This window comes from Dipodomys ordii, unplaced genomic scaffold, assembly GCF_000151885.1.
Source record: "Dipodomys ordii isolate 6190 unplaced genomic scaffold, Dord_2.0 Scaffold66, whole genome shotgun sequence".
Classification (NCBI taxonomy): Eukaryota; Metazoa; Chordata; class Mammalia; order Rodentia; family Heteromyidae; genus Dipodomys; species Dipodomys ordii.
Window position 1 is genome coordinate 1,184,448 of NW_012267282.1, and position 14,822 is coordinate 1,199,269.

At 54.7% G+C, this 14,822-nt stretch overlaps 1 protein-coding gene across 1 annotated transcript; it reads right to left on the bottom strand.

Moving 5' to 3' along the window:
- Positions 1 to 622: 622 nt before the first annotated feature.
- Piwil1 (piwi-like RNA-mediated gene silencing 1) lies at positions 623 to 14,459 on the bottom strand. The gene is made up of 20 exons (XM_013023198.1): positions 14,382 to 14,459; positions 13,963 to 14,074; positions 12,964 to 13,089; positions 12,309 to 12,523; positions 11,907 to 12,028; positions 10,930 to 11,010; positions 10,219 to 10,416; positions 9,726 to 9,837; positions 7,860 to 7,986; positions 7,582 to 7,699; positions 7,129 to 7,243; positions 5,603 to 5,790; positions 5,181 to 5,253; positions 3,206 to 3,406; positions 3,012 to 3,115; positions 2,145 to 2,215; positions 1,842 to 1,995; positions 1,240 to 1,365; positions 831 to 978; positions 623 to 739 (listed from the first exon to the last, which is right to left on the bottom strand). Exons 1-20 carry the CDS (start codon positions 14,457 to 14,459, stop codon positions 623 to 625), a joined length of 2,586 nt encoding a protein of 861 aa, XP_012878652.1.
- Positions 14,460 to 14,822: the final 363 nt, after the last annotated feature.

Here is a 14,822-nt window from a genome sequence, read left to right on the forward strand (position 1 = left end):
TTCATTATAGTTTATAAAACCTAGAATGTCCTGGATGCAAAGTGAAACAAACAGTAATGTGAATTTTGACTGTCATTACTGGCCTCTTATCAAAGAACCTTAAAATATTTCCTTGGGCAAAAATTTAAAACTTTCCAACAAGTTTCTAAACTTTTTCTAACTCTCCTAAAGAAATAAAAAAATAACCCCCCCTTACCATATGTATTAATGGTAGCTTTTATCATTAAAATATGATATAACCAATCAACACCTAGCTGAGACTGATTGAGCACCTGCTTCATGCTTTTTCCTGTGTTTTGAAAATAAAGTTAACACGGATGGCAGCAAGACCTGCCCTGCTGGAAGCAAACCCGCAAACCTGTGCTCCTCCGATACTTTAGGAAACTCTGCTTACAGAACAAAATGCGTTGGCCATCAAAACATACTTAAGAGAACTCACCAACATAAAATATAAAACCTCAACTTCTACCTATACAATCAACAACCCGCTACTAGCAACACTGCCACTAAACCCTGACTACCTCCGGGTTCTCCTCCAGGTTCCACTAGAGACGACAGGTACACACACAGGCTACCGGCCGCGGTGGCGGGGCGCGGTGGCGGGGCGCGGCAGAGGGCGAGGTCAGAGGTAGTAGAGGCGGTTGCACAGGGACAGGTTGGGCTCTCTGTGGATGCTCTGGCCCACAAGGAAGGCCAGCTTGTGCGCATACTGGCAAGGCGCGGGGACGCGGATGACGCCCTGTGGTGGGAGAGGGGTGGTCACAGGGCGCTGCTCCACCCGCTCGTGGGTGGCAGCAGGCTGTGCGAGCAGAGCCTCGGGGGACGCTCACCGGCCAGTTGTAGTAGATGTGGCAGAGCTTGTACGTGAGCCGCTGGATGTGGTCGGGCTTCAGGCCGCTGCTGTCGTAGATGACGTTGTAGTGTGTGGGAGACACACTCCCACTGCGCACAGCCTGGCTGACAATGAAGAAGTCATACCTGGAAGACATGAGGCACACACGCCGAACATGGCTTTGGAAGGCTGTGAGGACCCAAGCGTACGTGGAAAGAGCTAGTGCTCTAAGACAGTCTGACTTCTCTTTCTGCCCTTGCTCGGGACGCACGGTCCACGAACAGCCACACAGCGGCTGCTTCGGCGGCAGGCAGGCGTGAGGGGAGCTGCCGTCTGTGAACGGACAGCCTGCGTGTGGCTGCTTTCTCATGCTCTGTTCAGAGGAAGCCAGTGCCGCCACAACTCACCACTCGGGCCGTGTGACCTCCACGTCGATGACCGTCCCGGGGAGGGGGTTCTGGAGTCTTCCTCCAGACTGGGCAAAGAACCTGGCATTCACACGCTTCTTCACCACAATCACCGTCAGTCTCGGGCTGGAAGATGATGGCAACAGCTATTTCAACCTCACTCTGCCGTCCTGCCTCGTGCTCTCCACCTCTATGAAAGCCTCCTTTTCCTGCCTCAGACTCCCAAGTTGGAACTGGTTCTGTGGGAGATATTCCTTCTGGGGCTAACTGTGCTGGGCCTGCTGGCCATGCGTGGTCCCCAGAGAGCCCAACTGTGGGGAGAGGAGCACACGTGCGTGAAGCCCGACAGGGGTCATGTGCATGCCCAGCAGGTCTCAAAACTCACGATTCACACACTCTACAATGGACACCTGCTGCACGGAAAACACATGCTTGCTGGTTCAAAGTATGTCAGGAGACAGAGAAATGACATACGTGCACACACAGAGAAAAACAGTATCACACAGGCCAGGGCTCAGGTCCCCTGTACTGAGTGGCCTTGAATTCAAAGACAAAGACCGGGGGTTATGGTGGAGCGGCTGCTGGGTAGTGGCCGTGCTCACTTGTAGCCTCTGCCCACAGACTTGAGGCAGTCCAGGAACTGCGGCACCTCGTAGTTGACTAGTGTTTTCAGCTGCCCGTCGCCCACGCCGTCGCGGTACACGATGATGCGGCTCGGCATGTACTCATTGCAGGTGTTCCAGGCCCGCAGCGCGGCTGCAGAAGGGTGGCGGGGGAGGGGGAGGGTGTTTTCTGGAGGAATTCGCACTAATAGAGCCAGTGTACCCCTTTCTGGACCCTGGCCATTTGCAGTAACGGATCAAGGACAGTGGAGGACCCCAGTCAGGATGGACACCCAGACCTACCTTGCAAACACACCTTGAGCCCATCCACCAGCTCCTGTCCTCGATCCTGAAACACGCAGCGGGAGAACCAGCTGTGCAAGGAAAGCAGGGCTGGGTGAGACCTCGGCTGCACCTCTTACCCTCTCCACTGCTGCCCTCCGTGCCCAGCATCACCAGCTGCTGAGACAGCTGCCAGTCCCCACGCTGCAAAAATCACACACGAAGTCCTCCCTAATTATAACTGAGGGGACACTTCCCTCCGTGAGGGAGAAAGCAAAGTCAAGCACAACGCCAGGGGTGCCACCGGGCCCCTGGATACTCCTGGCCTTGGGTGCGGTATCACCGGGCCCCTGGACACTCCCGGCCTCGGGCGCAGTACCGCCGGGCCCCTGGACACTCCCAGCCTCGGGCGCAGTACCGCCGGGCCCCTGGACACTCCCGGCCTCGGGCGCAGTACCGCCGGGCCCCTGGATACTCCCGGCCTCAGGCGCAGTACTGCCGGGCCCCTGGACACTCCCGGCCTCGGGCATGTGCCACTGGACCCTGGACGCTCCCGGCCTCCCATCTGCTCCTGAGAAACTCTGCCAAAGGTCTGAGCACAGCCAGCCCCTAACATGCTGCGGTTCTTGGCAAATAACTAACTGCGTGAAATACAGGTGGCCCAACAAACAGTTTTGTACTGCAAATAGCAATCACATCTTGGTGGCCAGTAGGACCTGTTCCAGGGGTTTTGAGAGGGCACCGAGTACGAATCCTAAAGGAGGCAAGCACTGTGCACACAGCTCGCCCAGCGCAGGAGTCTTTCCTGAGCAGCACAGGGCACAGCCCAGAGCCCCGGCCCGCCCATCCTGCCCGGCGGCCCACCCCCACAGCTGCCCCCTCGCCTACCGGGTCATCCCTTCGTTGATGCTGGCAACAAATCCTGCAATTGACCTCCGTCCTGCCGTGGTGTCGTGGTAACAATCAATGCCAACGATCATTGCCAGCTTCAGCTTCGGTGAAAATAGGGTGATTTTAGAACTGATGGGATCCCAGTGACACCTGCCTGCTGCCATGTCACTACAAAGCGGGGCGCAACTCACAGGCATGTCCACCCTCCAGAGCTCGCCGCCCATCTTGCAGTTCATCTGCAGCGCGATCTTGGTGGCGATGGCCATGACCGTCTGCTGCTTGCCCAGGGTCCGGGCCACCACGCACTGGCTTGGGGTGGGGCAGTCCGTGCACAAGTACTTCTTAATGGCATCGTATTTGTCCTTCCGGTTGCTTGACAACAAACACACCACCTAAAAGATACAAGGCTTCATGGAGAGCCCTTAGGAGTCGGGCACCAGGGCGGGGACTGGTCCTGGCGGGCAGCGTGGCAGGCAGCAGGTGGCGTGCGATGGATGCTCAGCATGGGAGTGGCACAAACGGCACCCCCACTCAGCCAGAAAGATGTGAACAGCGTGACTGGAAACAGTGCAGCGCCAAGGTGACAACTCCCCTCGCCCATGAGCCGTGTCGGGTGAGGACTCAGCGCACAGGTAACAGTTCTCTACGCGTAATGCTCAGCTCGCCCGGGACCATGGCTTTCAAGCCAAAGCCCTGGCCTAAGAATCTGAGCACAGCACACTCTCTCCTGGGGATCGTGTGCTTCCAGACCCACAGGACACCCGTGACTGAAACGTCCGCCTTTTCTTCAGTGCCCACTTCCCAAGCCCAGGGGCTCCAAGGACAGATTTCACGACACCACAGAGCCCTCATCTGGAGCCTGCTCTGCTTCCCGGGATGTGCGTCCAGTGTGGGGGCTGGCTCACCCTCTCGCGGTGGAACGCATCCGTGTGGGCACCCCAGCACCCCTCCCCCCAGAGGCTCTGGTGGCATCCAGGAGAACGGAAGCCACAGGGGGCCTAGGGGAGGCGCGCCCTGCCGCCTGCGCACAGGACGAGCCGTGGAAAGGGCCAGGAGCTTCTGGCCGTGGCTGCGCACCGGGGTGCTCAGAGGTTCTGCTCCCCGGGTGTGGATGGGACCCTCTCCTTCAGGCACCACTTTCGTCGTGGCGTGGGTGTCCACTGACGGGTGCCACGGATGAAACCCGGCCCACGGGAGACCGTGAGGTGGGCGGGGTGAGCAGGACCACACCCTGGAAGTGTTTGCAGTAGGGAACAGCATTATGCGGGATGAGAGGAGGAATGAGCATACAATGGCAGCTGCTCATGGATGAGTTTTAAGAGAGTTTGGGGCTTTGTCTGTGCCGCTGCAGTGTGTGGTGAGGTCAGTGGAGTCTAGAGCGCCCCGGGGGCCCTGGCTGTATGGCCTGACCCAGCCCCCTGTTGGTTGTGCCAGGCCCGGGCTGCATTCCCCTTCTAACACGATCAGGGCAGGCACCACAGACATTAGCAGCTGAGCCATGGAAGTTCTTGTAAGGCCTGAACTGAACAACAGGGCAGAGCCCTGCATCTCCAGGCAGGCCTCCGACACATCCCAAGCGACTCTGGCTCTCCAGACCCCAGCAAGTGTTTTGTCCGCGGGGATCAGGAAGCGGGGCCGTGAGGCTCGTCAGGTGGCCTGTGTAAATGATGCAAGACACCACCCCCAAAATAACAAATGCAAAAATGGCTAGAGGCATGGATTAAGTGGTAGAGGACCTGCCTTGTAAGTGTGAGGACTTGTGTTCCAATTCTAGTACTACCAAAGCACATCAGAACATTGTCAGAAAACATCAGATAAGACTTTGCCAAGTGCGTCCACAATGAGCACAGGTGTGCAGGTGAGCAGGCGGGCCAGGTGGTAGCATGCCATGTTCCGGCTTGCAGATCGGATCCTGTGCACACAGCACAGGCCACACAGGCCAGGACTCTCTCCCCACACTGACAGCAGGACTGGGGATTCAAAGAACCAACCTAAAACTGGACAAGGGTGACTCAGAACCCTGTACAGCCCACGAGTCTGAGAGTGTGTGAGGAGGTTCTGGCCCATCCTGGGACCTAAGAAACAGCATTTGGAAAGTGTGTTGAGATTCAGATGGCCGCTGCCCTGCGAGGCCCCTTGCCCCAGGCTCGACGGCCAGCTACTCACTATCTGCGTGTCTGAGGTGACCTTCTGCTGCAGGACTCGTAAGTAAGCCTCCGTCCTGTCATCCACTTCAATCCTGGGGTGGAAGGGCACAGACAACACTCAGAGGAGAGCCCGTGGTCCCTGTGCACCAAACGTTTTCTGCAGATAGCACGTAAAGCCTCTGTGTGTAAAGCGTGGCGTACAACTTGGGCAAAGGGATGCTGCCAGCGCAAGTAACACTGCCGCTTCAGCTTTCTGCAGAGCTTTTGTAAAGCACTCCTGATCGGCCTCTGTCCACCGGTTCCTTCTCAGTTCCCATGTGCATATGACAAGGAGCCACACCGAGTCTTCAAATAGTGTCATCGTGGTCACACTGCCACCGCTTGAGATCCCATGCCCCACAGATGACCCCAAGTCCCCTCAGAGTGACTTATCATACTTACATCACAGCTTTCTTCATCTGTATGCCCATGGCTGGAGTGACTTTGAACAGATTCTGTATCAGTGAATTGGCGGCTTCATAATTTCTTCGAGTATAGATCAACAGCCAGTTATCTAGTGGCTTCACACTAATTAGCGGAGCACCTCTTGTTTCTTTTGACCAGTCTGCAAATTGTGGGTTGTAGTCAAACTAGAACAAAGGGCAGAGACCTTGTGAGCCCCCTCAGCAGCTCTCAGCAGCACAGCCTGCACAATCCTACCACCACCTGCCTTCAATCGGAGACGCTGACTCGGGGACAGAACAACTGCCCCTCTGGGGAGAAAGGCTATAAAAGAGTGTAACCGAAGCACGACAGGACACACGGTCCGTTCCTGCTGGCCGCTCATGTAGGCAGGAGCCGCTCACGTCAGAAGCTGTCCTGATGCTTCAGGTGAGCCTCCACCATCCCTTCTGAAATCTTACAAAGGTGAGTGTTACCACACAAGGCTCAAGAGTGAGGCCCCACATGGACAGTAAGCCAAAGGCACCGCTAGCAGGGCCAAGTGAGACAAAGACGTTGCCGGCATCAGAGTGGACACCGGCGCTTTCTGCCAGCCCAGCTGGTCCCTGGCCATGCTTTTCACAGGGACCCATTTTCCAGTGTTTCTGAGGTGACAGGTGACATTCAGTGGTCTCACCCTGCTGGATAGCTGCACACCATTGTTAGATAGAAAGGACCCGGCTGGCTGTGCGGACTGGAAAATGTGCAATGCTTTGATCACGTACAGTTATTTTTACAATACTCGATTTTCTCCTCTAAAGACAAAAGGCACTATTTTCAATACATTTCCTCGCAGTTAAGGGTTCCAAGCAAAGATGGAGCAGTTAAGTGAGTTTTCCTTCTAAAAGGTCACTTTGGTGGCACACAGATGTGAATCCACTCAGTAGATTTTTTTCCAATACCTTTAGTAGCTGGGGTACTTAGAATACAGCTCTTGTAATCTAAGCTTCAGCTTAGCACAAGGAGCAGGTTCCATGCAGAGCCATGGAGCCACCCCTAGGGTTGTGACCCCCAGGGGTGCTCAGAGAGAAGCACCACCCGAGTAACACCCAGAGAGGAGGACCACCCGAGTGCCATCCAGGGGGGAGCGCCACCCGAGTGCCATCCAGGGGGGAGCACCACCCGAGGGCCACCCGGGGGGGGAGCGCCACCCGAGTGCCACCCGGGGGGGGAGCGCCACCCGAGTGCCACCCAGGGGGAGTGCCACCCGAGTGACACCCAGGGGGGAGCGCCACCCGAGTGACACCCAGGGGGGAGCGCCACCCGAGGGCCACCCAGGGGGGAGCGCCACCCGAGTGACACCCAGGGGGGAGCGCCACCCGAGGGCCACCCAGGGGGGAGCGCCACCCGAGTGACACCCAGGGGGGAGTTCCACCCGAGGGCCACCCAGGGGGGAGCGCCACCCAAGGGCCACCCAGGGGGGAGCGCCACCCAAGGGCCACCCAGGGGGGAGCGCCACCCGAGTGCCGCTTGTGGAAATGTCTCACTGTTTTTCCTCCTTGGTGAATCTTCTCTGTCTGCAGGATTCTTCCTGAGAAGGACAGCAAGTTGGAATCGAAGCTCAGGCCCCAATCACGGAGCTCCCTCTGAACATTGTCATCTCTGTCAATGAAGCATGTGCACATGTCCCCACCAAGCAGGCAAAGCCCCTCAGACAGACCCCTCCCCCCTCCCCCGCCACGGCTGCCCTCCGCCTAGAACTCAGGACCAGTGCCCTGCAGTCTCCATCACCAGAATCATGACACCACCTCAAAAGCAAGCACCGGAGACAAAGGAATCAGATTTGTCCACAAGCATGTCTCTCATCTTGCCACCTTTTTCTACTGGCTGCTTTTCCTGTTCTCTGAAAAGTGGTAGCCTCACGACAGGGACAGGGCACAGCAGGACCTCTGCCCTCCAGTCCCTCCCCCGCCCACCCCGCTGTGGGCTGGGCCACCTACTTGTGGATGTAGTCGATGAGACGGCCCACCTCGCGCTGCCGCTGCTCAGGGGTCAGCCGTGTGTGCACCGCCAGGTCCTTCATCACATTGAAGTCATTGCGCATTTTGTCGGTCAGACCTTCACACAGACGTGGACAGAAAACAGACAAGGCCCAACTACAGCTGGAGTGTGAGGCGGGGAGGGGGGGGGGTGGAAACTCCAGGGGGGTGGCTTTAGTGCCCGGGTCTGGGAGGGGAGGCGCGGGTCGCAGGACAGGGCCCCGGACCAGGCTACACACCTGTGAGGTAGCAGAGCTCGGGGATGAGCATGGCAGGGCCGGGCAGCGTGCCCCCGGGGCCCCGCCGCCGCTTGGGCTGGCTCACCAAGACGGGCTGCTTCAGGTCAGTGATCTCTTGGTTATACTGCTGCTCAGAGAGGAAAGAAGGTTTTGCTGTGCTGCGCATACACGGCAGACACTGACCTGTGACAAGCGTGCACCTGCTTTCCAGTGGACAACGGAGCCAAGAGCAGGGTGGGGAGCGTGGATCCACAGAAGCTGGGGAGTGTGTTCTGGGCCCTGGGAGATGCCAAGTGGGCTGCGCCCGATGGAGAGCCCTGTGTCCTCCCCAGTGGCAGGGGCTTTCAGACAGCCTGCGGAAGTTGGCTGTGGAACGTCAATGCCATGGGCCCACCAAGGGGAAACAACAGCAGGTGTTCCCGAGTACGACGCAGTCTTACAAATCATTCTGTTTTCAAGAGGCCACACATCTCTGCCTTCAGCCAGCTTTTACAACTTGCAAAGTAAAGTTTCTGTGCTCACGATGTAACATCCATGACACAGGCCCTTGGGCCTAGCTCAGCAGGCCAGAGAATGATGGACAGGGTTCTGAGGGAGCACGCTGGGAGCTCCTGGCCTTCCCCATCGCCTCCCGAGGCCCAGACACTTTAAACATCTGCTTAAATTTTAAGTGCTTTTTAGGAGATGATAAAACCAAACCAAAGCAAGCCACACGTCAGCCAGACACACAGGAACGATGCTGTGGCCGCTTCACGACCCGAGTCTCCCATCAATAGCCAAGAGGCACCTACTACCTAGTCCCAATGCCCATCACGTGACAAGGGCCTGCTGACCCTCACGGCCCATGTGAAGCAACAAGGCATTGTCTACCCTCCAACCGTCCCCTAATAAACCAACCACTGGCGAAAAAGTGACCGTTCTCCTCTGAGACCAGAAAGCCTCACGCAGGCATTGCTGCCCAGTACGCATGGCTGTGCGGCAGGCGCTCAGAGCGGCCTCCCATCCCACCCAGGCCTTCATCGAAACTCCAGACCCCACGTCTAAGGGGCGCTTGCTTCTACTTTGGACATCAACAAAAACCTGCCGATTCTCTTTACATTTTCCTACTCCTGAAAACGGCTCCGTTTCACCCCACTGACCACGATCCTCCCCTCCAAAGGCTTCTCCTCTGCTCCAGGGTTTTCTAGACTTTATCCTTAATCCAAAACACGATTCTAGACCTAGCCTTAATCCAGAACATGATTCTAGACTTAATCTAGAACACAATTCACAACTACAGCCACAGAAGTTCCCAGAACATGATTCATAACTACAGCCGCGGAAGTTTCACCTCTGCCATACACAGCACCACCTCTCCCCTTTCAACTGTGTCTGCCACAGAGACAACTCCAATGGCAACAGGAACCCTCCCATGGAAATAATCCCAGCAGAGAGAGACCTGGAGCATCAAAACTAAGGCACACTCTGTGTGCAGTGTGACAGGGGTGACAGACATGGGCTAGAAAGGCTGGGCAGCAGCACAGGCTGTGTATGCTCACCAGGACACAGCAGGTATGTCCCCCTAGGCACTCTGGGTAAGAGAGGAACAACTGCACAGTTACGGGGCCTGAAATCCAGCCTCAGATAGTGGACTAGGTTTTTGACAGGTCTGAACAGAAGATGACCGTCACTCAGAAGGAAGGAGACCGCAGCCAGTGAGCTGTGGAGGCTCTGGCCTCACTCATTCCCACGACAGGGATTGGCACAGGTGACGTGGAGTTAGGGTAACTGCATCAATCAAAGGCACTGATGGAGGCTGGGGGGCACCCCCCCTTCCACACTGGCACCCTGTGTGCACCCCTCTCCCCCACCTCAAGGGCCTCATACCTTCCGGTAGTACTCCAGGAAGCTGACCTCTGAGCCATCTGCCTTCTTGAAGGTGCTTTTGGGATTCTGGTCCCAGTCAATATCATCCACCCTGTATGTTTTGTTGTTGTACCTGGGGGATGAGTGTGAGCAGGTGGACATTCAGTAAAAAAAATGGGGAGCAGATATCAAGGCAGGACAAGACAGAATGCCCCTCCAATACCTCTAGTCTCCTAAAAACACAAAATGCCAGGGAAGGGCATGGGACAGATCCACCAAGAAACTAGGACTAGTGGGCAGAAAGGGGACTGAACAATGACCGGAAATAAAGCCCAGATTACAGAGTGTCTGTTGTTTGCCATGAGCCACGCTCCCGTGGGAGCTGGCGGTGGGGAGAAGGGTGGGTCACTCTCTCCCTCCTGGTGCCCTAACCTACCCCACCTTCCAGCACAAGAAAGCCATGTGCTCTTGCTCTGGCAGAGGGATGATCCCCTATGAGAGAAGGCGGTCTTACTTGGTAAGAACAATTAAACCTATGAGTTCTTTAGAGACTTGTTCTTGAAACTTGTGCTCCTCCGTCTGATGATACAGGTTGAACATGAAATCCAGGACAGTCTCACTTCGAAGGACCTTGTGGCTGACATCCGTGCACAGCATGATGTTGTTTTCATATTGAAGGATGGAGGTAGTGAAGCCGGGCCAGATCACCAACCTGTCACATGAAACCAGTCATGAAGCCACGCATGTACATCCGCATGTGATTTGTCTGCGTGCATCACGCTGTGCTTCAGCCTGTGGAACTGGGTCTCAAGCACCAGTTTCTACTGAGTCAGCAGACTAAGTCTAGGTTACTCCAGACAGAGCCCTGTCTTTTCAAGACCTTTAACAGCAGTGGGTAACTGTATAAATTTCACCTAAGTGAACATACTAATTTGATAAAACTATTCTTACAATGCCCAGCTAAGTGAGAACAGCGACAGCATCATATCTAAACCAACACACCACAGAAGCTTCCAAAAGAGCATTGCTAAATGATAAGCCTAATTATCTAAGAGAAAAATACAGTGAGTGTGCTGGACAATGGCTTTAGAAAATAACGTGATTTTTCTAAGTAGGAGAACTCTGAGATGATTCCTTACTGAAGTCAGTCCCCTTGTTCACCTAATGCCATGGGTAGTTAACAGGTCGTTTAAAATTACGACGCCACATCACACTTTATACAAACCTGTGGTTCGGGATATCAATTGGGTCGCTTGGGTTATAATAATTGCGTCCAATTTGTTGTAGATTCATGATTTTCAGGAGCCTAGAAAGTGAAAGTTAGAAAAGTTGGATATATTTGTGGTAAACATCTTGAGCTAGAATAGCATGTTTCTCAGAGTAGGGTGGCAAGCTAACGGGTGCATCTGGGCAGGTCCAGCTACTCTCACACATCCTGTGGCTTAACAATGACTTTTCAATTTTTAAGAGTTAGAAAAGAATCAGGTAATTTCAAGACACGTGACTAGAAATTAAATCTGTGTGTCCATGGATAAAGTTTAAATGGAACACAGCTGCCATGACTCCCTTGCATGTTGTCTGTGGCTGTGTTCAGACTCCAACAAGTTGAGCAGCTACAATGGAGCTTATGGACCACCAAGCCTGTTCACCACCAGGCTCCGCAGAAAACATTTGTCACCATTCCTTTTGGAGAAAAACAAATCTACCAATTGTTCAAGACAAGCCTCTACCACAGTGAAATGTCCTATTGGCCAGCAGCAGCAGCTACTAACAAGCAACTAAAAAAGGTTAATTAGAAACCCAAGCATTCTCACAGAAATTACAGCCTCCTTGGTGCTTCTCACAGGGGGGGGGGGAGAGGGAGGATCCGCTGTGTCTTTGTTTGGGATATAAGCATGCACACTAAAAGCAAGCTACTCAGCATGCAGCTGGGTCCTGCCATGCGCGCCACAGACTGCACAGAGCCCTCAGCCTGCCCGGGGCCCCCCTGTGGGTACACAGAGGAGCTTGTGACAATACCCAGAGTGAGCATATTCATGACACAAGAGCAAATGATATTTCAAAGACCTAATGTCAACACAGTCAGAGATGCCAAAGACAGAATACCAACAGCAAGGAAATGAACTTTACATGGGTCAGCTGCGTCTCAATGTGACAGGGCAGAGGAAGTCTGGTGAGCTCCTGGAGCTCGTGCTCACACACCTCCTGAAGATTATGTTGTAGAACTGCAGGCAGGTGGGCGAGGTGGGCGGGAGCTCATTTGTCAGCGTGATGGTTATCCTCACGTGCTCTCCGTTCCGGGTCTGACTGAAAACTTCAGTAACCTGAGGACCAGTGTTTGGAATAGTTCTTAACTCTTAAAATCAAATCACCCTATTACACAGCGCCCTTTAAAAGACCACATTCCCCAAGCAGACATCTTTAGCACAGGAGGGCTCCCCCTCCCCCCACCTCATCCCCCTGTGTGGGGGTTCGTGGTGAGTTAGCCTCTCCGTGGCTTGAGGCCCACCACATGCGGGGAGGCCCTGGGCTGGCGCCACCTCCTCCGTGGATTGCACTTGGTGGCCACCCCACACCCTCCCCCATTCAGGCAATAGGAATAACCTTGTGCTGTAGTCTTTTAGGTAAAAACAATATTGTCCCATCAAAAGCATGACACCTTCCAATGAGATCTTCATGCTGGAAGAGCAGCGCGGAACGCAGCCTGCGGGCTTCCATTAATGGGTTGTAGTCAATGTGGTACTGGTACAAGGCCCACTGAGGACGGGAGGTCAGCCGGAAGTGATTGGTACTCAGCCGCACGATGATGCCCGAGGATCCTGAGGAGCCAGCCGTGCCCAGTCAGCTGATGTCACGGCCACCCCCCCCCCCAAGACCTCGCCCTCTTCAGCTAGTGGCCACAGCTCTGCAACACATGAAAGCGCGGCAGGCAGCAGCCACGAGGGTGTCTAACTTTGGGGACCACATCCTATGTCTCCAGGGAAGTTCTGAAGAATCATTCCTTCAGAAATGAGAGACCAATGACTTAGAACAAAATCAGCCAAGGCCTTAAGGCAAGGGCTCACCAAGAGTCCAACATGACCTCTAAGAAGACATTTCAAGATGCTCAAAGACATGTGTGAGTTCATTACAGTGGAGCGGGAGAAGGCCAGGCTTTGGCCCTTCACATGCTTCTCCCTCCCAGGAAAGCCTCCATCGACAAGCATCTAAAACAAGGGCTTCCACACACTCTTCGGAGGCAGTGCTTTCAACAGCCCACCTGTCTTTGATTCTTTGACATGGTCTAGGTTCTGTCTTGTGTTCACACCCAGGTCATGGAAGTCTCTGCGGCGCCCTCCTCTCTCTGCCAAGGACAGCTCCTGAAACCCAGCAGATATCTGGAGTTCTTAGGAAGGAGAGAGAAAAGCACTCACACACTCTGGTAGTGTCACACATTGAACAGCATTCCCATGATGCTGTGAGGTGGCCCAGAGGTGCAAAGACAACATGGCAAGTGTCAACCTGCTCCACAGCTGCCGACTGTCAGCAGAACAGATTCAGTTGCTCCTTAAAAGCCACTGTCACTTTGTAAGGTCCAGGCAACTGGGCTATGTGCAAAAGCTCAGGGGCAATGCGTCTGTGACTGGCAAGTGTGTGTTTTTTTCTTTTTTGTACTGTAAACACTAAGTGCCTCAGAATTTTCCAACCTGTTATATTGTAATCATAACTGCAGAACTTGAAGTGTAGAGAGATTTCATTCTGTAACTTGGAATAGGAAATGCATCTCTAACCCCCATTATTTAAGTTCCTTAAATGAACGCACACCTGTGCGTATCCCATGGCTTCTCCTGGGACCGATTAGTCACCAGTTGCTGCTTGTTCCAGTAACTGTGGTTGGAAGAACCTAAAGTATGAAGTCATTCAGTGGGTAGAAGCACACAATCGTGTATCTGAGCTCATTACTATGATGTGGGACAAAGAATGAATAGAGGTTTGTAGTCAAGTGTTTGCATTCTAGTTTGGTTTACAGGAGTGCCATCTTATGTAGGCTAGCCTCATGGTTGACTCCTTAATAATCAAGTTCTCATTCTTCTTTAGAAAACAGTAGTCTTATTTGAGGCACTATGACTAACAGAGTCAAATGTCTACCCCACCCCCTGGCTGCACAGTCACAAACCCCCTCTTCTACCCAGTGAGCTGGGCTCTGGTGATGTGGTCTGTGTGGTGGCCACCTGTGTTCGGCCCTGTACCTGGTCTTGCCCTTCCACACTCCCTTTACCTTGTGACTTGGCTGTGGCTCCAACTGCTCCTCTCTGCCGACCTCGACCAACCAGTTCCCCCTCTGCTGGAGGCGGCTGAGGTCTTGGCTGAATAAATCCGGGCTGTGGACCCTAGGGTTGCACAGAGAATGCTTTACATCACCTTCAGTTGGCCATGCTTAAAGCAGCCCGACACACAGCCCGACTGGATGTCTGTTAGCAATCAAATTGTTTTCAAAGGAGACTTCTCTGAGACAAGAGGAACCAAGTCAAACATCGGTTTCTTAAGTCCTTGCTTATGGCCCACCTTCTCCCCAGTGGCTCAGGTTTTAGCGATGCTCCGTGCTCTTATGCAAGCTCGCTGCAGTGAGTCCCACCTGCACGCTAAGTGTCTTAATTTACTCAAGGTGCTTCTGAGTTGGAAAAAATGGATGCTCACCGTGGCTGCCCCGACTTGCTGCACCGTCTCCTGACCGCGAGCCCTTCCCCGGGCTCGGGCTCGGGCTCGACCCGTCATTTTCTCTTTCTTGAGAGAAAAGAACCGTGAGGACAACATTCAGTGGCTCTGACATCTCCACAGCTCCCCTCCCCCTTTAGAGAGCCGCACGTCGGGGGGCAGCGTGCAGGTGGACGGCTGGCCGCAGTGCGGGGGCCTGCGGGGTCCCCCTCCCGCCCCAGGGCGGCTCGGCACCCAGGTTTACCCGAGACGGTTCAGGTTTTCAGCTTGGCCTTCTTTCTGTGTCGACCGGACCCGGACCTGGACGCTGGTGCGGTCGCTCCTGGGCCAAGACACAGGCCCGCGTCACCCGGCTGGGCCTGGTCCTCGGGGCTCCGTCCAGGGGCCCGCGATGCGGGGCTACGGCGCCCGGCCCGGGCACGC